Source organism: Mercenaria mercenaria, chromosome 17 (assembly GCF_021730395.1).
Source record: "Mercenaria mercenaria strain notata chromosome 17, MADL_Memer_1, whole genome shotgun sequence".
Taxonomy (NCBI): Eukaryota; Metazoa; Mollusca; class Bivalvia; order Venerida; family Veneridae; genus Mercenaria; species Mercenaria mercenaria.
The window spans coordinates 26553074-26575142 of record NC_069377.1 but is presented as its reverse complement, the minus strand read 5'-3'; the positions used below and the strand labels follow the sequence as shown (position 1 = coordinate 26575142).

At 34.2% G+C, this 22069-nt stretch overlaps 1 protein-coding gene across 10 annotated transcripts in view; it reads right to left on the bottom strand.

Moving 5' to 3' along the window:
- Positions 1 to 22069, bottom strand: part of LOC123537548 (vinculin-like) — a 67528-nt gene that overhangs the window by 17187 nt on the left and 28272 nt on the right. For 2 of the 10 annotated variants that reach the window (XM_045321346.2, XM_045321348.2), the window contains exons 9-19: positions 21527 to 21719; positions 19637 to 19782; positions 17957 to 18119; positions 17504 to 17655; positions 16745 to 16922; positions 15634 to 15831; positions 14520 to 14611; positions 12966 to 13077; positions 10812 to 10991; positions 8285 to 8470; positions 2865 to 2972 (exon numbers count right to left, since the gene is read on the bottom strand). In XM_045321346.2, the coding sequence (XP_045177281.1) occupies positions 2865 to 2972; positions 8285 to 8470; positions 10812 to 10991; positions 12966 to 13077; positions 14520 to 14611; positions 15634 to 15831; positions 16745 to 16922; positions 17504 to 17655; positions 17957 to 18119; positions 19637 to 19782; positions 21527 to 21719 (1708 nt within the window). Of the gene's footprint in view, positions 1 to 2864; positions 2973 to 6964; positions 7031 to 8284; positions 8471 to 10811; positions 10992 to 12965; positions 13078 to 14519; positions 14612 to 15633; positions 15832 to 16744; positions 16923 to 17503; positions 17656 to 17956; positions 18120 to 19636; positions 19783 to 21526; positions 21720 to 22069 lie in introns of all 10 variants that reach the window. The other 8 variants (XM_045321349.2, XM_045321351.2, XM_045321353.2 and 5 more) reach the window with 8 other exon arrangements.

The following is a 22069-nucleotide window of genomic DNA, read 5'->3' as shown; positions in this document are numbered from 1 at the left end:
ACACACGTAAATAAGACACATGTACATAGGTAAAAAAGACACAAGTGTACGAATAAACATTCAAAACTGTTAAACACACTCTTTACCATCAACATGACATCACATGACAAAGTTACATCCCAATACAATATTCCATATTATATCTACTGTCTATATACATGTATTTTGAATGATGTGTACTTTATTATATCAAATACTAATGTATTCACAATCTAACATTCTAATAAAAGCTTTGCATAGAAGTATAGACAACCTTTATGAATATCAAGTGTATAAATAATATTCGAAATTAATTAGAGAATAATGTATAATTAGCCAAGCCTACTCCATATTATAAATAATGACATCATGCAATTTGCAACTCAATCTCATCCTAGGGAGGATTTTCACTCAGAACTAATAGTGTGGTCAGTAGGAACTAAAATGTTCAATTTAACACTGATGGTTTGGCCCTTAGTGCAGACCACTTTGATCTATGGTTACAAGTTCCCAAAAGTAAATGGAGTGCAGAAATCACAGGGTATCTGCCATATTGTAACAGTGGATTTGACTGGATATCTCACTAGTTTTAAATATGCATGTTCACAGACCAGACTACAGATCCAAGTGAAATTCCTCTTGGATGTTTATGTTTTAGCATACATATCAAGGACTCTTATGCACAAACTCATTTTTTTAAGGATACAAAGGTTACCGGCCTCAACTACATGTTAAGGATATCACATGCACTATCTCTAAGTCAAAGGTAAATTTCATGTCGCATTTTAACCCAAACACAAATATACTGCCAGAACAATGTAAGCCTTGTCTAGTCATTGTGCCACTTTGTAAAAAGTTGTAACAGCATCTTTACTGGTAATTCCTTAAAATTTAAACCCCATTTATTACCCTAAAATCACTTATCATAATTTTGTTGGTAGCATCATGGGGGTATGAATTGAATAGAAATTTCATATGTTCATAGGGAATGTAATTTCACATACTGATGCAACTCTGAAATCAATAAAATTTAGTCCCCAACAAATGTTCATGAATTTACAGCATGTGTAAGACCTATGTATCACCATACTATGTTTTTTTTTTGTTTAAAGTCAGGCTTCAAATTGTTAGTCTCCGAGACTAACTGAGACAATAAAGCAAATGTGACACTCAACTAAGATTAAGTATGGCAAATTATGACAATCGAAATAGTAGAAACCTGTTCTACATTGTTATGTATGTAAAACAACATAAACCACTTACACATTATACTATTTCTGATTAAAAACAAGAGTACTAACCATCTGACCTTAACTTATCCGAAATGTTCTCAGGAAACTTTTCAAACCATTTTATGTCAAATTCTATTTCCAACATTATTTCTGGCTTACAATAAAAGCATAGCATGTAAATTAAATTGTTTTAATACTAAACTATATTTCATTAGCATAAATACAATGTCACAAATTTAAGATGCATAAAACTGCCAAAATTTTATGTTGTGGTTTCCGTCAGCAGAAAGCTTTCTTTCTACTTTTCAAATGCACCATGAAATCAATTTGTTTTAATTTTAATAATGTAACACTTAATAAATTATTTTGTGGGTTAGATATGAGTGACACTGGAAACCATTACATTAATTTTGGCCTTAGTAACATAACAGGTCAGTAAACATGCCTATGAAATCAAGTTGCATAAAATACTGCATAATTATGTTGAAATTTTCACAAGATAGTAAAATGTCATGATGTCGTGTAAATTAAAAATGCTTTTGGCCGACATGAAGTTCTGTGATTTTGGGCCGGAACTGCTGTTTGCTGGAGGCAAGAATTTAAATATTTAATTCTTTTAAAAAATAATTAAGGCCTAAAAAAGTTCTTTGTTTCTGGTAACATGCTCAAAAAAATTAGGTAGGTAGGTCAGAATTTTATTTTTTTAAATTTTTTTTTATTAAGGGAGATTTTTCAGAAATTACATTTGTGTCAAAAAATGAATACAAATAAGGGGGTTATGCCTTTAGAGCATCAGTAAGTTGATTTCTAACATCACTGGCCATGTTTAAAGCATAAAAAGTGCAGTTTTTAAACTTTTTCTTAGAAAGTTGAAAAAAAATTCTCCAAGGCCATAAAAACATTAATTTTAGAGTCAGGCCAAAAATTTAGGGTAGGTGGGGATACTGGAAACAAACAATTTTTTTTTTAAAGAGGTGAATGGGAAATTTGGCAAGAATTTAAAAATTTCATTTTTTTTTAAATAATTAATGGGAAATTTATTTGGTCACTGGGAACTAATTTCATGGATTGCCTTCAATTTCGAACAAAGAAAAACATTCCATTCTGCATGTTCTTAATGGAATGTATTAATGAATTTTCTTCCACATACACTGTATCAATAAATAACCAAAATTCACTGACACAAAACATGAAAATTTCAACATCTCCAACTTTAACAAAAACAGCATTTGTAAAAATATAGAATGGTTTAAAACAGTGGCAGGGAGCCAAAAGCTTCTTTCTGTTAGACGCAAAGAAGTCAATCAGTCCTGTATAGCAATAAACCTGTTTTAGGGGAAAAAAGGAAAACACATTATTTATTTCAACAGGTGTTAATCTTTGGGGTGTGTATGCAAGAACAGTGTACTGGTAACATAAAAATTCCAGCTCGAGAGAAATTAAAAGCAGTAAAAATGATTTCTTAATTTTCTATGTCCAAATATTTTTTTCTCTAGTCTCCATTGTACAGAGTATTCTTGAAACGTAAATTACTGTTTTCAGTATTTTTGAATTTCTCATATAAAAGATTTCATGAATTACGAGCTGGAACTGTCATGTTACACATTAAAATTCCTCATTCCAGAACATCCATCTTAACAATATATCTATGACCTTCATAGTATGGACTGTATGCTGGAGGCGGGGGGATAGGTGGCGCCACTGGAGGAGGAGGTGGAGCCGACCTTTGAGGGGCACTTTGTTGGCTTTTCTTCATGGCTGCTGTAAAAGGTACAAATCAAAAATAACATTCTATGTAAATATCAATATACAATAGTGTAATGCATCTATCTATCTATCAATCACCTCTAAACTACAAATCTACTAACATATATACATTGATACGCCTTTTAAATTTTTTAATTCTGTTGAATATCTTTCAGCCTCCACTGTTCAGAAAGACAACAAAATGAAAGCAGTTGGTTTCTCAAGTTTGTGTGTAGAGAAATAGACAGCCAGTGCTTGACTATATGGTTTGTTATCCCAGAAGCAGGAACATTATGCTAAATGTTAAAATATCTGTCGAGTTTCAATCCAGTATCTGCACTAAGTTTTGGAGATAAAAAAATGAATGCAAAACTTTAACCAGAAGTTTTTACAAATTAAAAGGAGACATTATTTGCAAAATACATTTCAGATTTATGGGACTTGATGCAATGACCTAGTTTTATAAACCCAACGTATGAAGTTTCAATTCAATAGTTTTTTAGTTTTTAACTTAGTAACTTGCATGTTTTTATTGCAAAACTTTAAACAGGATTTTCTAAGTCCAAAAGTGGGCATAATTTGGTCAAAATACATGTCAGAGTTATGGGACTTGACCCAGTGAGGTTGGTGTTTCAAAGCTATATGCCTTTAAATGATAGCTATACATTGCCTGAAAATTTTAAGGGGTGATGTAAGCCAACACCAATGCAAGGGTGAGTAGAATAGCTCAACTATTCTTCGAATAGTCGAGCTAAAAATTGTTATTATGTTTATAATTTACTTCAACAAAGCCAAAGAAGGGGTTTTGTATGCTTTAGTGAAATTAAGAAAGAGGGATTTTGTCCTACAGCAAGTTGCTCAAGTGAGGACTATAGCTCATTTAAAGAATTTTGACAGGTAAAAGTTGCTGGTTACCTCTTTTAATGAAACTTTTCCTAAATAATTAATTGATGAAATAATTCTTTGCTGAAGCAAGATTATTAATATTATTATTCTTTTCTAAGCTGTCTTTCTCAGTGGAGCTGAAAAACAGTGCTCAACCTCTTTTTAAACTGTATTTATTTATTATAGTGCCTTATTTACCCATTTATAAGACCATACTTCTATAAAACAGACTCCCTTAAGTACTTCTTCAAAATCGGCAGTACTTTCAAGACTCTTAACTAAATCATTAGGTCAATGACAATGACCCGCTTATTAGACAAGGCAACACAACAGATCTGATTTTTTAGGTGAAAAACTATGTCATATAGGCGAATAAATATGGTTATGCTTTGCTATACATATACATCTTGCTAAATGCTTATATACATCTACAAAGTAACACTATAATATAACCATAATGCTATTTTTAACTTGTAAACAAATCAAATATTAACATATCTATTACAAATTATCAATACAATTTCTGGGAATCATAAATATAATTATGATAAATTTCTAACTTTGTAAGTCTGCCTAATTTAGGACAGAAAACTTTAATTCCTCTCAAAATACTGGGTTCTTTCCTCCAGAAAAAAAGATGATCTTCTTTTAATTGAAAAATGAGAAATCTAAAAAGTAACCATCTTTCAGCCGGGGAAACTTTTCTGTTTTAATATATTCCTATGTAACTGAATATAAAACACGTCAATAAAATTGTTAGTATACTGTACAAACTTCAAGAACAGAAATTAACCCAACAAAAAATGTCCATGCTTTGCAGAAACATTACAAAACAAAACATGAAGAAAATGAAATAAATGATACAAAATATGAAATGAAAGTCCTGAAAACTGTTTAAAATAACTGATTACCTAATCTAACAAGAGCACCGCCTTGCGGGTGCTGACGCTCATCTGATTTTTTTTGTGTAATAGAAATATTGTCCTACCCATGATTTTCTAAGTCTAAAAAGGGCCATCATTCTTGCAAAAAGCAGGATAGAGTTATGTTTCTTGATGTACAGTGTCCACTTATGATGGTGAAAAACTGTTGCAAGTTTTAAAGCAATAGCTTTGATAGTTTATGAGAAAAGTTGACTTAAACATAATACTCAACCAAGAAAATGATTTTCTAAGTCCAAAAGGGGCAATAAGTATTGCAAAAAGCAGGATGGAGTTATGTTGCTTGCTGTACAGGGTCAGCTTATGATGGTGAACAAGTGTTGCAAGTTTCAAAGCAATAGCTTTGATAGTTTAAGAGAAAAAGTTGACCTAAACATAAAACTTAACCAAGAAATCTGATATTTTCTAAGTCCAAAAGGGGCCATAAATCTTGCAAAAAGCAGGACGGAGTTATGTTTCTTGCTATACAGGGTCAACTTATGATGGTGAACAAGTGTTGCAAGTTTTAAAGCAATAGCTTTGATAGTTTAGGATAAAAGCTGACCTAAACATAAAACTTAACCAAGAAAACTGATTTTCTAAGTCCAAAAGGGGCAATAAATCTTGCAAAAAGCAAGATTGAGTTATGTTTCTTGATGTACAGGGTCTGCTTATGATGGTGAACAAGTATTCCAAGTTTCAAAGCAATAGCTTTGATAGTTTAGGAGAAAAGTTGACCTAAACATAAAACTTAACCAAGAAATCTGATATTTTCTAAGTACAAAAGGGGCCATAAATCTTGCAAAAAGCAAGATGGAGTTATGTTTCTTGCTATACAGGGTCAGCTTATGATGGTGAACAAGTATTCCAAGTTTCAAAGCAATAGCTTTGATAGTTTAGGAGAAAAGCTGACCTAAACATAAAACTTAACCAGGCAACGCCGATGCAGACGCCGACGCCGACGCCGACGCCGACAACCGCTCAAGTGATGACAATAACTCATCATTTTTTTTCAAAAAATCAGATGAGCTAATAAAATTAAATCTGAAATGAATGGAAATAATATTATCAACATAACAATCTGGTATTAACTAAACCAAGGCCCATGCATGAATGATGGGGACTTCAGTCATGGAAGGATATCTGTTTGAGAGGGCAGATACTGCATACACTTTACACTATAATGGTATTCATCAAGTGATTTCATACTGGCCTTGTTATTTGTTAGGTAGTCACATTGGCCCGAGATCGAGCTCCAATACAACTGCACAAGGATAACAGCAGGCCAATATGAAAATACTTGATTAAAGATAATTTTGTTATTCAACCAATACTGCCCCCCCCCTCCCACCTTTGTTATAGCCAATCAAAATGGCTTGCATAAATCCAATATTGGCCCTTAATTTCTCACACTGGCCCCAATTTTCTCATACTTGTCCTGACTTTCTTATACTGACTGAGTCGAGTTTGTTATTGGCTCAACCTGTTTCATCTTAGCACAAACTAGAGCTGCTTTTGAGAAAAGCACATGTCTCCCACAACTGCCTAATCATCTGAATTGTAGTATATGAGTCAACCATGTATTAAAACCTCAACTGCCTTATCAGACTTTCAGCGCTTTGATAATCAAAAACAAGTTTCAAGGGCCATAGTTCCGAAATGCCTAGGCAGATCTGGCTAGTTATGAAACCTGGCCGAGGACTTATTTGCAAACATTTTTTGTTCAAGTTTGGTGAAGATCGGACGAGAAAAGTTCAACTTAAGAGTGCGGACAAGATCTGTGACAGACATACAGACAGACACACACACACAGACAGGAGTAAATCAGTATGTATCCCAGACCACTGTGTGGTGGGAGACATAATTATCTCATATTGAGTCCAACAATGCACGGCTGAATAATAAAAAGCAATATTATTTTAAAAACTAAAAATAAATAAAAAGAAAGCTATCACACATGAATAAATATTATCTGTGACTAATAAGTAAAATGAGAGTGATTAAATTAAGTATTATTCTAAGTAGGCCTATCAACTGTTATACTGAGATATTTTCTAAGAAATTATTGCATCTATTAACTAAATCAAACTACAGAATAATAATATACATTTGATTAATCTAAAGAGTTATCTAAAATGTTCACTCATATAGTTCAGTTAGTATGTTGGCACTTGATATACATGATATGCTGTGTTTATGTACCTTCATGGGCTAAGGCCTGGGCCATTTGGGCAGAGCCCGGCCCACCATCCGCAAACTGTTCTGGAACTATAGTTATATATAACAATCAGCAACCTTGCATACGTTTTATAATACAGGTATCATGAAGGCTAGCATTTTGTTTAAATATAAATATCAACAATATAGTATATAAAATATTATATAAGTCATTCTGTTATTACAAGAATATTATGGAAGAAACATTCATTTTAAAAAAAAAATCATAATACAGTTATTCCTGAAAGGATTTTATCATCATTTGATGATACAAGATGCAAACACTCATCTCTGAACTGAAGATGATCATGATGACCACAATGATGATGGTGTTGCTGATGATGATCTTGTTGTTGATGATAATGTTGATGATGATTATGATGACAATGATGTTGACAATCATGTTTGTGATGATGTTGACCATGATATTGATGATGATGATGATGATGATATGATATTGCCAAAGAAGATATTGATGATGATGACATTGATGATGATGCTGTTGGCCATGATATTGAAATGGACGATGTTGATGATTATATTAATGACGACGATGATGATAATGATGATGTGATACATAAAATTTGACACAGATGCAAGTAAAACATAAACATAACAATTTGAACTGCAATTAATATGAACTTGAACAATGTTAAACACATCAATTTAAAAACTTTTCTCACAAAGTTCAATATTAATCAGCAACATATTTAACATAACAAACAATGCCTTTTGCAAAACTCTGAAATATAAACAATATATTACAAGAACCTCATGGTTATTCAAAGTTCACTGAATAAGCTAAAAACCATCAGAACAATTCAACATAAAACTCATAGAATATTTTGCTTTTTGTTTGTTTGGGTTTAAGGTGACATTGACATAAATGTAGGTTTGTGTTACATAAAAAGAAATAAAATATAAAACTGAATCCCCACAACTGCAACTTTGAAATAATAACTTGCATTCAAAGTTACGTCCAAACTTAAATTTTTTTTTATCTATAACCATGAGATTTTTTTTAAAAATACAGTTCCATTCAAATTCCTAAGTATAAATAGTTGATTATAAGAATAGTTTTCATGTATGGGCTGATTAATCCATACTGTGTATAGACACACTTTATCAAAATAAAAAAAGACACTTAGTCTTTATTAAAATCATAATAAACCATTTGGCACTGATTTTTTTTTAAAAAGGAACTGTATTTAAAATATAAAATAAGACAAGTACATGTACAGCACGCTAAGCCAGCAACTAAAGCCATGCAATGGGATTCAGGGGGGTGGGGTACAAGTTTTCTACCTCTAAAAGGTAAATCTATTTTGTGTTGATTCACTGGTACTGTTATGCTGGTCTTTTGCAAAACAGGCTGTGCCGCTGGCGAAACTAAAACTAAACTCTTTTTCGGCACTTGCTTTCTGATTCGAGTAACAGGATTGAAAGAAAGAGTTGTAGACACCTCACCCGGCAGCTTGGAAGCTGGGACAGCTGTTTTTAGTAGAAATCAATCATTAGATACAACTAAAACTTTACATACTACTCCATGTTACTTTGAGATCCAGATTTATTTTAAATTTTATTCAAGGTTGAAACTGGCTGTCATCTCTCAAGTATAAAGAGTTCTTAATATAAATCAATTATTAAATTTCACAGAAAATTTATTGCCGAAGAAAACATTACCATGCTGAAATATGATGCAAAGGTTTTAAAAAGTGATAGGAATTTAGGGACTGTAGTGAAAGAACACGAAATAAAGAAAAAAAAATCAGATATTCAACCGCAATTGAACCATATTTACCCTATAACATATTAAATATTCCCTTCATTATCTTCTTTATGAAAACAGATTTCAAAGTAACTTTGGAAACAGAATGACAAAATGATAAAACACAACTTTAATAATCTACTGGACTGTCTCCAACACCAACTTTCCTGGCTCCTATACAAAATGCAACAGTACCAAGTTTACAAAATTAAAAAAATATTCAAATTTAGTGTTCCGGAGCCCTGCTGGCCAATTATAACAACTTGTAAATTTTATAAGACATGTTGTGAAAACTCTAGTCTAGTTTGTTTTGGGCACTTTCAGTTTAATAACCAAGTTAAAAGGGACTAAATGTTTCTCTTATTACCCTCTATATAAAATTCACAATGCAAAAACACCTTTTTAGCCCCATTTTTAGTCTTTCGCTTCTAGTGAGACTTTCTTGTCTAGGGGGTCTGTCTTTATGATTTCTAAAAATACTAAAACAAAGGTATGGGGCTGACAATAATGCAAGAAAACTGTGGCCATATTACTGAGATATTTAACAAAACAACTTATACTGTGTAGGTAGACATCAGCAAAAAACGACTTTCATTTTACCTAGTAGCTCAAACACAAACTTGGAAGCATATTAGGATGATCCTTAAAATCATGTAGAGAGGTTCCTCCTTATATTCAAGCATCAATAAAGCTTAAATCTGACATCAAAATGGTCTTAACTAGGTGGGAAAATGGCACTAAACATTAATACTGATTACACAGGAATATCTGCTTAATTACTACCATCATACTGCTAGGGCTAAATCAAGTAACTACATTTTAAACCTTCCTTGCTGAAGAGTTGAACTCTTAACAGAATTACTGGTTCCTGGCTTGTAACTGGAGTGCAAAACAAGCATTACTTATTGCCAGGAAACAGAGCAGTGACTGTGATTGGTCTCTTACTTTTTAAGTAGGTAATATGTGCTTGATAGCCCACCATGAATTTTACCTTAGAGTTTTCAACTGAAAGTGCCCTTGACATGTATAATTCACAAAACAAGCCAAATAAATTAATTAAGCTTATGACATTGTACTGTTGCCAAAAAAAAATACATATTCAAAAGTTCTGAACTACTGAAACAGGCTTGCATGGTAATCTCTTTTTATATAACATAGCAGTTGCATTCAGCCAGGTGTTGTCATAGAAACAGTATAATATTAGGCTACTAAAAACAGAAAATAATAATTGGATGAAAAATGTATTGCAAACAAAAGCAAATGAACATATGATTAAAATGAAAATAAAATTTCACATAAAAATGCTAAAAATGTGCAAATAAATGAAAACTAAAATGAAATTTCAACTCTGAAAAGCATTGGGAACATGCTTCTTAGCTATGCACTTTATGGCAGAAATGTTCATAAAATGAAGATTAATTTTAATAAAATACATGTTTAAGACTTATATTCTGAAACTTTATTATTTTTCTTTCAGACCAATACAATTTTGGTCAGTGTAACATTATGTGCAGGTGTATTTTGTGAGTACTCTTACATGTGTTAAATACCGTATGCCTCCAAATAAAACCCCACTCAATAATACCCCCAAGTGAATACCAGCACTATTCAGCGTTGTGACTATTTGGATTCATTTATTGGAATTATAGCTTATATTCACTTAATCTAAAACAATCAAAAAGGGTTATTAAATAAGCATTACCACTTTTGCAGCACACAACAATGCTGGGGTGTTTTATCTGGGTTTATACGGTATACTTCAGGTATGTTAATACAAATTCAGGTATAGGTTTAAACATATGGCAATGACACTATTTTAGAACTATGGAATGTGCATAATATTTGTGTATATAAAACTTCTATAAATAAAGATGTCTGTAAGACAAAGTATGTGTTGTTTTTTGTAATTTCTGTGATAAAAGGGGAATTAACTGTACGTGTTTATTTGCATTATAATTATCAGGTTTTACACAAATGCTTTATTTTCCAAAGATGGTGTGTAATTCATATGGATAAAGTGCATAACATGGGTGAAAACGTCTATGAACATGACACAAACACTACCTGATGACGGATAAAACCTAAGTGTACTATGTGGACTATTGTAAACTATCGGGCTAGACCCGTCCGGCCTGTCTGCCGAGGCTTTTGGACTACCAAGTCGGAAAATGTCGCTAAATTCCTGCGAGGGAGCCAGCGGTGGCGGAGGGGGTCGCCGAGGAGGCGGCGCTGTGAATGTTGGCTCTAAAAAAAGCGAAGCAGACAAAGACATGTATACAAATATATGCTACTGCCAAGGTGTTGTAAAAATTTAGCGCAAGAAAGAGGCACCATAACTAATACTGAAATGTCACTCCCATCTTGTGCTAAATCTTTTCAAGAACTGTAAAGTAATTCGCATATAATTTCTACATCTATACTGTATGATATTATGCTGAAAAAACAAAATGTACATTTTAGATAGATATATTAACAAGCAGAATAGTTTACACACAGAAAGCCACATAACTGAACCTGCACCATTTATAGACAAATACATGTACAATATTTCGACCCGCTTACCAACATCATTTACCTAAACTAGAATGTAGTACAGTACACCACAATACTATAGATTGTCATACCGTTATACAGCAAGTAAGCACATCATCTTCTTGGCCGAAAATAAAGAGACTGTTCTCATTTTTTAACCTTTACCCTGCTAAATTTCTAAAATGGACTGTTCTATCATTCAGTTTTAGCAGACCACTTATTGTTCAAAGGGGTGTTCACTGAAAATTTATTGACTGAATAGCCAACAGTGCAAAACAAGATCAGCATGCACACCTGGCACATCCGTGCATGCTATCTTGGTCTGCAACGATCGCAAAGGCAGAATCACTTGCCTCCAGCAGGCTAAACCTTCAGTAAATATTCATCTTTGCTTTCAAAACAGTAATGATTTTTTTTAAAGAAAAGGGAAGTTTACTTTCAAAATTAGTTACAATTGATCTAAAAATAAACACAAACCAATTAAATGTAAAACAGAATCTTTTTCTTTAGCCAAAGAACCAATACCTAGCCGGGATTGCAGTAAAGCTTTATATATAGTTCTTGTATAATAAATATAGCTTGATGCATTAAAACAATTATAGACTGAAACTCCATATTTCAGAAAAGTAGATGTAAGAGCTTAAATATGTTGAAACCCAGTCTACTGATGTGGTAAAGACTTGAAATGAACATGAAATAAAGTATTATTCGCAACATTCATTATGAAACACAGCATTACTTATCATTATTCTCTCTTTCTCTATCTCCTGCCCAGTCATGTTTTTCTTGCACAAAAAGAATTATTATTTATTATCATTATACCAGATTTATATAGGGCCCTTTTCATGATCAATTTCACGTTCAAAGGCGCTTTACATAGTTCAAATGCAGCCACACAGGGCGCATATTTCATCCTCTACTAGTACAGACACAGAGCGATCTGACCAGAGGGACAGAGTGAGACAAAGCCCCCACGACAGAGATCAGAAATCAGATACAGGCTTGTCCAGCTAACTTAGCCTAGCTCGTTGCGAATAGACAGCATGGTTCTTTAACGTGCCCAGTGTATAGCACTGATACACGCAAGGATTGCCTGGGTTCCTGACCAGTACACCTCTAGTTGGGTGGGAAACACTGAAAAGCGTTTCTGAAAATTCCCAAGTAGCTGCTGGGGATCGAACCCCCGACCTCAGGATTGGAAGGCCAGTGTGCAAACCACTCAGCTATCCGTCCACCGACCACAAGAATATGTATGAAAAATTACTGACCTGCAGACAATCAAGTTATCTCCCTTTAAAGATTTTTTAGCATATCATTACATAGTTATGTCCCTTCACTGCTTTTCAGTGTATATTCCAGTGCCTTTTTTGTACCCTCTAATTTCAAATATATGTAACATATTTACACCTAAGAGAGATCAAACTTAGTTACTAAATAAATGTTAGATATCAATCAAACTTACTCTCATTTTGTACCAAGGCAAAATTTAATGGCATACATTTTCAGAACGCCACGTTAAGATTTTTGACATAAGATATGGAGTTTCTTGTCTGTGTAGCATATCATCAAAGGGGTTCTGATAAAGTAGCACCTGTATATATAAACATGAATATTCATAAAATGCCCTATTTCCAATTTACATATACAACATGTTACAATACATAGTTACCAAATATGGAAGTTTACCTGATATGTGTAACTGCGAGAGGTCTGGGGGTGGCGGGAACATTTCCTCTGCATAATGATTCTCGGGTGATGTATCAACTGCCTTACGAACATCACCCACTGCGTTGATAAGCTATATAATGAAGAAAATATACCTCATTTTTGGATAATTGCATGGCTGAATATTCTCATGTCAAGAAAATTCTGTGAAACAGGATGTTTTATGTGCAGAAATTTTGAGAATCTTTTATGAATACAACAATAAAATAAATTTTGTTAACAGTTAAAAGTAAAAGAATAGTTACAAGTAAACAATCAATTGAGCTTAATCACATACTGTGAAATCACTTTGAAATTTTTTTTTCAAAGTTTTTCCCTATACAAGTCTATATAAATCATGTGACCCCCAGGGCGGGACTATATTTGACCTGAGGGCGATAATTTAAACAATCTTGGTAGAGGATTGAGATCTTATGGTGATTAAAGTTGTGTGCAAGTTTGATTAAAATCCAATCATAATGTAAATGCTTTTGTGCAGACAAGACTAAAATAGCCAATATCTGGCTCTTTCAGGGGTCCTAACTCTGGAACCCATTGTGGAATATGGCTGGTTCAAGAAAGGAACCAAGATCCGGTGATACAACTTGTGTGCAAGTTTGGTTAAAATCCAATTATAAATGAAACTGCTATTGAGCAGACAAGACCAAAATAGCAAATTTCTGGCCGTTTCAGGGGCCATAACTTTAGAACCTATGCTGGAATATAGCTGGTTCAAGAAAGGAACCGAAATCTTATGGTGATACAACTTCTGTGCAAGTTTGGTAAAATTCAAATCACTAATGAAACCACTATCATGCAGACAAGACCAAAATAGCCAATGTATGGTCCTTTCAGGAGCCATAACTCTGGAACCCATGGTTGGATATGACTGGTTCAAGTACTGTGTATGGTGAAAAAAGTTGTGTGCAAGTTTGATTAAAATCCAATTATATATGAAACTGCTTTTGTGCAGACAAGACCAAATTAGCCAATTTCTGGCCTTTCAGGGACCCTAACTCTTGAACCTATTGTGGAATATGGTTGGTTCAAGAAAGGAACCAAGATCTGGTGATACAATTTGTGTGCAAGTTTGGTTAAAATCTAATCATAAATGAAACTGCAACTGAGCAGACAAGACCAAAATAGCCAATTTCTGGCCATTTCAGGGGCCATAACTTTAGAACCTAAGCTGGAATATGGCTGGTTCAAGAAAGACCAAGATCTTATGGTGATACAACTTGTGTGCAAGTTTGATCAAAATCCAATCATATATGACACTGCTATTGTGCAGACAAGACCAAAATAGCCAATTTCTGATACTTTCAGGGGCTGTAACTGGAATATGGTTGGTCAAAAAAAAAAAGGAATCGAGATGTTATGGTGATACAAGTTGTGCGCAAGTTTGGTTAAAATCAAATCATAAATGTAACCACTATCGTGCACACAAGAAATTGTTGACAGACACATGATGGACATCAAGCAGTCACAAAAACTCACCTTGTCAGGTGAGCTAAAAATATAGAATACAGTACAGACCCTCTGGTTGGTTTTCCTCCAATTATTTGCTGCAGTCTGGTCCTGGGGAGACATAGATACCTCCTTCGCACACTGAACCATAGGTGTAATAGCTGAAAATTGTAAGTTGAAAATGTTTGAAAAACTAATTATCTTAAACTATTATTTATTTCTACTTCTTACTGACTAAAGGCTAAAGAGTTTATTAGTCTGCAGACATAAATATAATATGAACTCAGATAACTTTGCCAGCTGGTACGGTAGGTGTAATTTTTTTGTTGGATTCACAATTATCAGTCATGTGGTGACTTTCTAGCTTCTGATGGTGGAGGAAGACCCTAGAAATCCCTCTATTTCTGACAAAAGCAGGAATTTTGGTAGAAGCACCAACATTTTGTAAGCCAGCTGGATAGCTTTCTTACATGAAAGAACTCTACATCTAAAGTAAGGTTTTTGACCCACATTGGTAAGTGGCGAGTGACCGTGAAGTCAGTGACTTGAAACTTAACCATTCTACAACATAGTGCCCCAAGACAAAACAGAAAAAAAACTTTCATTATATTTTCTACCTATATAACCTGTACTTTCGAAGACATTTTCAGGGCCTTCCCTGGGCCTTATAAAGTTGTAGCCACTTTTTGACAGAAAGTGCCAAATTGAATCTGAATCGCTGCAATCTGGCCACATTTTAAGAAAATTCTTGTTGCCACTTTCAAAAATCTGTAGCCAGTTCTTTTGAATTTTTAGCATTTGGCTACACTGGCGAATGGCAGAGGAGGCCCTGATTTTTTCAACTGTAAAGAGACTCATAAAGACACAAGCCATTCAGAAACAACAGACAACAACAACAGAAAACTACAAATTGCCATGGGAGTAATTTTTTCGTTATCATACAATTACTTTTATTTAAATCTGAATCCTTCAAATTCATCCAGTCAGATGAAAAACACTCAAAACTGTGTATTTTCAGAATAACTATGTGCTAAAGTGTTACAGCATCACCTCAGCACTAAAAATGATTTCTGGCTTTTCTGCTTAATATCAATGCATTTATCTACCTTCTGTGAAGTGCCAATATGTCAGTCTAAAGTTTTTTAATACTTCATTCACCACATTTTTCTAAAATTATTCTTACTAGATCTGAGTTGTTCAGATGCTTGGTTGACATTATCTACGAATGCTGGATCTTCGCTATTTTCTGCTTCAGACTGCGCAACTTGCAGAACACGATTGGCACGTCGAGCAATATTTGACGCATTTGTAACAATCTTCGGGGAATCTACTGTCCTTATACCATCCTCAACACGATCTGTGTCTCGAAGAATACCCTCCTCTGTAAAAATCATTATAACATACTAATTTTTATTTTCTTTTAAGTTAAAATGGAAACGGAAACGTGAATATTTTTTCATCCCAACGCCTGTAATTCATACTGGATGTATATCATTATTTTCATAAATGCTACTACATTACATTATTTATTTAGGTCAGCATTGTCAATTTTATTCAGGCTATTGAACAAATTCGTAACATTTATAAAATAGTAGTATGTGTAAATACGTAATAAAAGGATCATTAGCCTTGAATTGAGAAGTATGCCCTCTTTCTTTCACGGAATAATACTGCGCTCCTAAAGAAGAGCAACAATTACTTAATTTATATTTATACTATTGATAGCCACAGCTGGTACATTAAACAAGCACTTTTTAAATAATTGTTTGGTTAATACATGTCCTTCTGCTGAGTTTTTGAACCTTAAAATGAAGGCACTTGAGACAACGATGTAGAGCACAAGGAAAACAATAAGGAAATAAAGTCAGACAACTCTTTGCCACTTCCTGTCCTCTTTCAAAATATAAATTATCTGTTTACCATAGGTCTGATTTGTAAACATCTTTGCATGTTCTTCTTCTTAGACATTGACAGTACAATCATCATTCAATACAGTATCAATCATTCAATTTTTTAATATTTCCCAATTTCACAAAATGTTGTGTTCCTCATGGAAATTTTTTACAACTACAATGTATTATTCATGGGGAATCATTTTTCGTGGATTTCAAAGTTGCCTCAATTCAAGAAATTACATCACGACAAAAGTATAGAATTCCAACAACTTTTAATTCATGAAATGTAGAATCCAGGAATCCATTTTTGTTGAAACCACAAAATTTCTTGCCCAAAAATTAAAATTTCACAGAATAACCATGGCAAGAAAAAAAAATTGGACAATTTTTATCATCTACCTTCAGCTTTGATCAATGCTGTGGAATCAACGGCTTCATCTACCAGGTTTCTCATTCTCTCCATGTTGTCACTCCATTGTTTCTTCAGCAGTTCAAAGTGCTCCACAGCAGCCTGATTGTCCGGGTTGCTGAACACAATTCTAGCTGCAGTGGTGACTTGTGGGGTTAAATCATTCGCCTATAAAACAGAGAAAAAACTGAACCAGGGAACCACAAAATATAGAACTTTGTAATGTTGTAAAACTACAACAGGCATTAAGTAACAGCAACTTCATTTCAACAGAAGTATTTTCATATTATTTATTGGGTTAAGTGTCACACTGACATAAATATAAGTTGTATGGCAATTTTTTCCAGCTTTTGTTGGTGAAGGAAGACCCCAGGCAGGCATAAGTGGGCACCTAGGTAGCACCACCGACCTTCTATAAGCTAGCTGGATGGCTTCCTCACATGAAGAATTCTACATCCCAAGCGGTTTTGAACCAACATCGGTGAAGGGGCAAGTGATTCTAAGTCAGTGACCTTAACTACTCGGACAAAGAGGCTCCTATAAACAAAAAGTGTAAATCTTTGTAGAAACATTGGAGAGAAAAAAGTTTATTCCAACAGAAATAAAAGAGGTTGCAATTTCACTACCTGTTCATGTACAGGTGATAAATACCGAATACACAGTTATGTGTCTGCTAGAATTTGCTTGCTGCAGGTAATTTTCATATTATACAATTATGCTGTTACATTATTCATGACTTTTAGAAATACCTGTTTTGAAGCTTTAAATATTTCCTCTACAGTTTTCTTGTTTCTACAACCGCCAGCTGTAGCTACCATATTCGCTGTATCGGCAAGTTTAGCAGTGTGTGCTTCAAAGTTACGTGTCTTGTCATCAAAGTTGGCTTCCCTACCAGCCGTACCTTTACAACAAAATTCGATTATATCTAATACTGTAAAGAAAAGACTTAATTCCACCAAAATCTTAACGGCCCAGAAACAAACAAAATCCCAAAAAGCTATTTGTACAACCAGCATGAAGACCTCACCCACTTCTAAATCTGAAATTCTGAGTTTGATTTTATCATTTAGAAATGTTCAATACTGATAAACTAAATTGTATTTTACTTCATTGTCTTTTTTTTTCTTTATTCAATTAATTCTAATAGTTGCCTCAAAACTGCATAAAGTAGTAAAAGATGGTATCTTTTACACCAGACCTACCCAATGGAACCATCGATGCCTCAGTCAGTTGCTTTAAAGGTGTGGTTATATCTATAAAGTCCTCCGCTACTTGATTCACTAGAGCCTCCTGGATTTTAGACTTCAGGGCATGAAGTTTTTCTGACAGATGCCTTGCTATAGCCTTGGCTTGAGGTGAATTTCCCTGAAAAAAAGTTTAACATAAAGTCATTCATTTATCATAGCCACCTGTTCTGGAAAGACCAGACATTTTGACTTATAAAACACCTTTACCTTGTAGACATTTACTTCCCAAGTCCTATTTTTTAATGCTAGATTTCAGACAGGAAGGCAATCGACTGGCAGCTTATCAACCTGCCACATCTGGAGTGATCCAAGTGGGATTTGAAGTAAAGACTTTCCATTCTTGAAGCATATACCTTAAACCACTTGGCCATGGTATAACATTTACATATACGCAACATAACAAAAGTTCTTTGCACTTCCATTCCTACAATTGAAGCTGATTACTACAAAAGATTTTAAAATTCTACAAAAGATTTTAAAATTCTCAAAACAGGATCAAAGATACATCTTTGCAAAACGTATCCTTAGCACAGTGTTCAAACCTATGACCATCTCATAGGAAGTCTTGTGTTCTACTGACTGGGCTAAATGGGCCAGCTGATTTTAACTGCTTGCAATGCATTATGTAAGTAAGCTGTTGTGTAAATTTATGAGTAAACTATATATTTTAACTTACTTTTTTGTACAAGCAGATGATTATGTTAAATTTTGTAAGGCATAAAACTCATCTGAGCCGCGCCATGAGAAAACCAACATAGTGGCTTTGCGACCAGCATGGATCCAGACCAGCCTGCTCATCCGTGCAGTCTGGTCAGGATCCATGCTGTTCGCTAACGGTTTCTCTAATTGCAATAGGCTTTGAAAGCGAACAGCATGGATCCTGAGCCGCGCCATGAGAAAACCAACATAGTGGCTTTGCGACCAGCATGGATCCAGACCAGCCTGCGCATCCATGCAATCTGGTCTGGATCCATGCTGGTCGCAAAGCCACTATGTTAGTTTTCCCATGGCACGGCTCAAATTTTTTATTTGTCCAATATTAGTAAAATGGTTAGTCAACGACCACAATTTCACTCCTTCAAAAGAATTAAATTTCACGGATTCACTCAACCATGAAATCCACAATAATTAGTCACCCATAAATATTAATGATTTCACAATATCTAGTAAACCATGTAGCAAATTTAACTCGCTGATTACCCTGTTTGTCAGTATTTACTAAAACTGGATATTAATAACAAAACTAAAAGATCCATATCGGATGATCACTAACCGTATAACGAATAACTAACCGAATATGGAAAATATTAGGTTCAAATGTGATCTCATGTTAACTGACTAATAGAAATGCTGAAAACTGGTAGGTGAGATAAATATCCATACGAAGTCAGTTTAAGTCACAGAATTATATCTCCTTACATAGATTTACATATACAGTTGAAACTCAATATTTCGAACTCATTTATCTCAAAATTCTGGCTATCCTGATGCAATTTTCAAGTCCCGTCCTGAAAACACCTGCACAAAATATCATTTCAACTCGAATTTCAGTTATCTCGAATTAAAACGCTTGATCCCTTGGAATTTAAGATACCACAATTCAACTGTATATATATATATATATTTAAAACATACCTGTCCTTTAGCAATAAGATCTGATAACTGATTAGTGAGGATTTCCGTTTCATCACACAGTCGAAGAAGGTCTGACCGCTGTGGACCAGAACAGCCTGCTGCAATTCTACGTCCTTCAGCCACCACCATTCTAGTCGCCTGCTCCCCTACATGGAAAAATACTGGTTACATATCTGTTTCATATGAAGTCTTAAACTCTATACTGTGAAATCATTTATTTTTCGCGGGTATAAAATTTGGTTGTGTTGCCTAAAATAGCTAGTATTTCCACTTATCATGATAAAAAGTGGGAACTTTTCTTGTTCATTGGGATTTATTTTCGTGGATTGACACAAATTTAAATTCCACAAAAAAATAGCTCCACACAAATATTAATGATTTCACAGTATGTAGCAAAACGCAAACTAAATCTATTCAAGACACTACATGTAATTTTCTACACACTGACAAATAGTTTCAGATCTTTGTACCAATATGAAATTTTTATGCCTTAAGTATTAAGATTATATCACATGTAAAATAGATCAGCTGTTTTCTACATATGTCTGACATATTCTACTGTTATGACTTTTTTTTTGCAGTACTTGTAAACAGTCATTTTATGCAAGGTTTAATTTTTGTGCAATCTATAAATTTTGCCCGTAAAAGTAAATGAAATCTTTCATTTTTGCAAGAACCAATTTTCATCAGACATAATTTTGGTCTGATTATCAAAATTGCTATTTTAGCAAAAAATTAAATCTTTCATTTTTTTTTTTCAAATTTTACAGTATCATACAAGAAAACCAAAGAATCAAATATTTAACAAGAGCACCGCCTTGCGGGTGCTGATGCTCATCTGATTTTTTTTGTATAATAGAAATATTGTCCTACCCATGATTTTCTAAGTCTAAAAAGGGCCACCACTCTTGCAAAAAGCAGGATAGAGTTATGTTTCTTGATGTACAGTGTCCACTTATGATGGTGAAAAACTGTTGCAAGTTTTAAAGCAATAGCTTTGATCGTTTATGAGAAAAGTTGACTTAAACATAATATTCAACCAAGAAAATGATTTTTCTAAGTCCAAAAGGGGCAATAATTATTGCAAAAAGCAGGATGGAGTTATGTTGCTTGCTGTACAGGGTCAGCTTATGATGGTGAACAAGAGTTGCAAGTTTTAAAGCAATAGCTTTGATAGTTTAAGAGAAAAAGTTGACCTAAACATAAAACTTAACCAAGAAATCTGATATTTTCTAAGTCCAAAAGGGCCATAAATCTTGCAAAAAGCAGGATAGAGTTATGTTTCTTGCTGTACAGGTCAGCTTATGATGGTGAACAAGTGTTGCAAGTTTTAAAGGAATAGCTTTGATAGTTTAGGATAAAAGCTGACCTAAACATAAAACTTAACCAAGAAAACTGATTTTCTAAGTCCAAAAGGGGCAATTATTCTTGCAAAAAGCAAGATGGAGTTATGTCTCTTGATGTACAGGGTCTGCTTATGATGGTGAACAAGTATTCCAAGTTTCAAAGCAAAAGCTTTGATAGTTTAGGAGAAAAGTTGACCTAAACATAAAACTTAACCAAGAAATATGATATTTTCTAAGTACAAAAGGGGCCATAAATCTTGCAAAAAGCAAGATGGAGTTATGTTTCTTGCTATACAGGGTCAGCTTATGATGGTGAACAAGTATTCCAAGTTTCAAAGCAATAGCTTTGATAGTTTAGGAGAAAAGCTGACCTAAACATAAAACTTAACCAGGCAACGCCGACGCCAATGCCGACGCAGACAACCGCTCAAGTGATGACAATAACTCATCATTTTTTTTCAAAAAATCAGATGAGCTAAAAACAGAATGGCAACCTATGGCACTCTTACCAGTATGGATAAAGAATATAAATGTGTGAACTTACCAAGTCCTCGATCATCCATGCCCGGGTTGGTAAGCCACCTCAGAGCCTGGTCGACCTTGCCCTCCACTGTAGGGGCCGGCTTCCTGATATCGCTCCTCTCTGTGTTCATTATTCCAGCCCCCGTCAGTCCCTGTAACTCCTTCAACTTCTGTTGCATCTCTCTTGCCAATGACATTGCCTGTGGGCTGTTGCCCTGGAAATAAATAATTAACAGGTATGACCCATTTTCCAGAACAAGAAAATTGTGTAAACTCATGTCAAAAACTGGAGCTGCTTTTAAGAAAAGCGCATGTCTCCCACAACAGCCTAATCATCTGAATAGTTATGTATCTGAGTCAACCATGCACCAATGACTTAAGAGTGCGGATACTGGCATGCGATTTTCGGTAATTCAAGGGCCATAATTCTGAAGTGCCTGAGCCGATTTGGCTAGTTATCGAACTTGGCCAAGGACTTATTGGCAAACACATTTTGTTCAAGTTTGGTGAAGATCGGATTAGAAATGTTTGGCAGAGAGCTCGGACAAGATTTGTGACAGACACA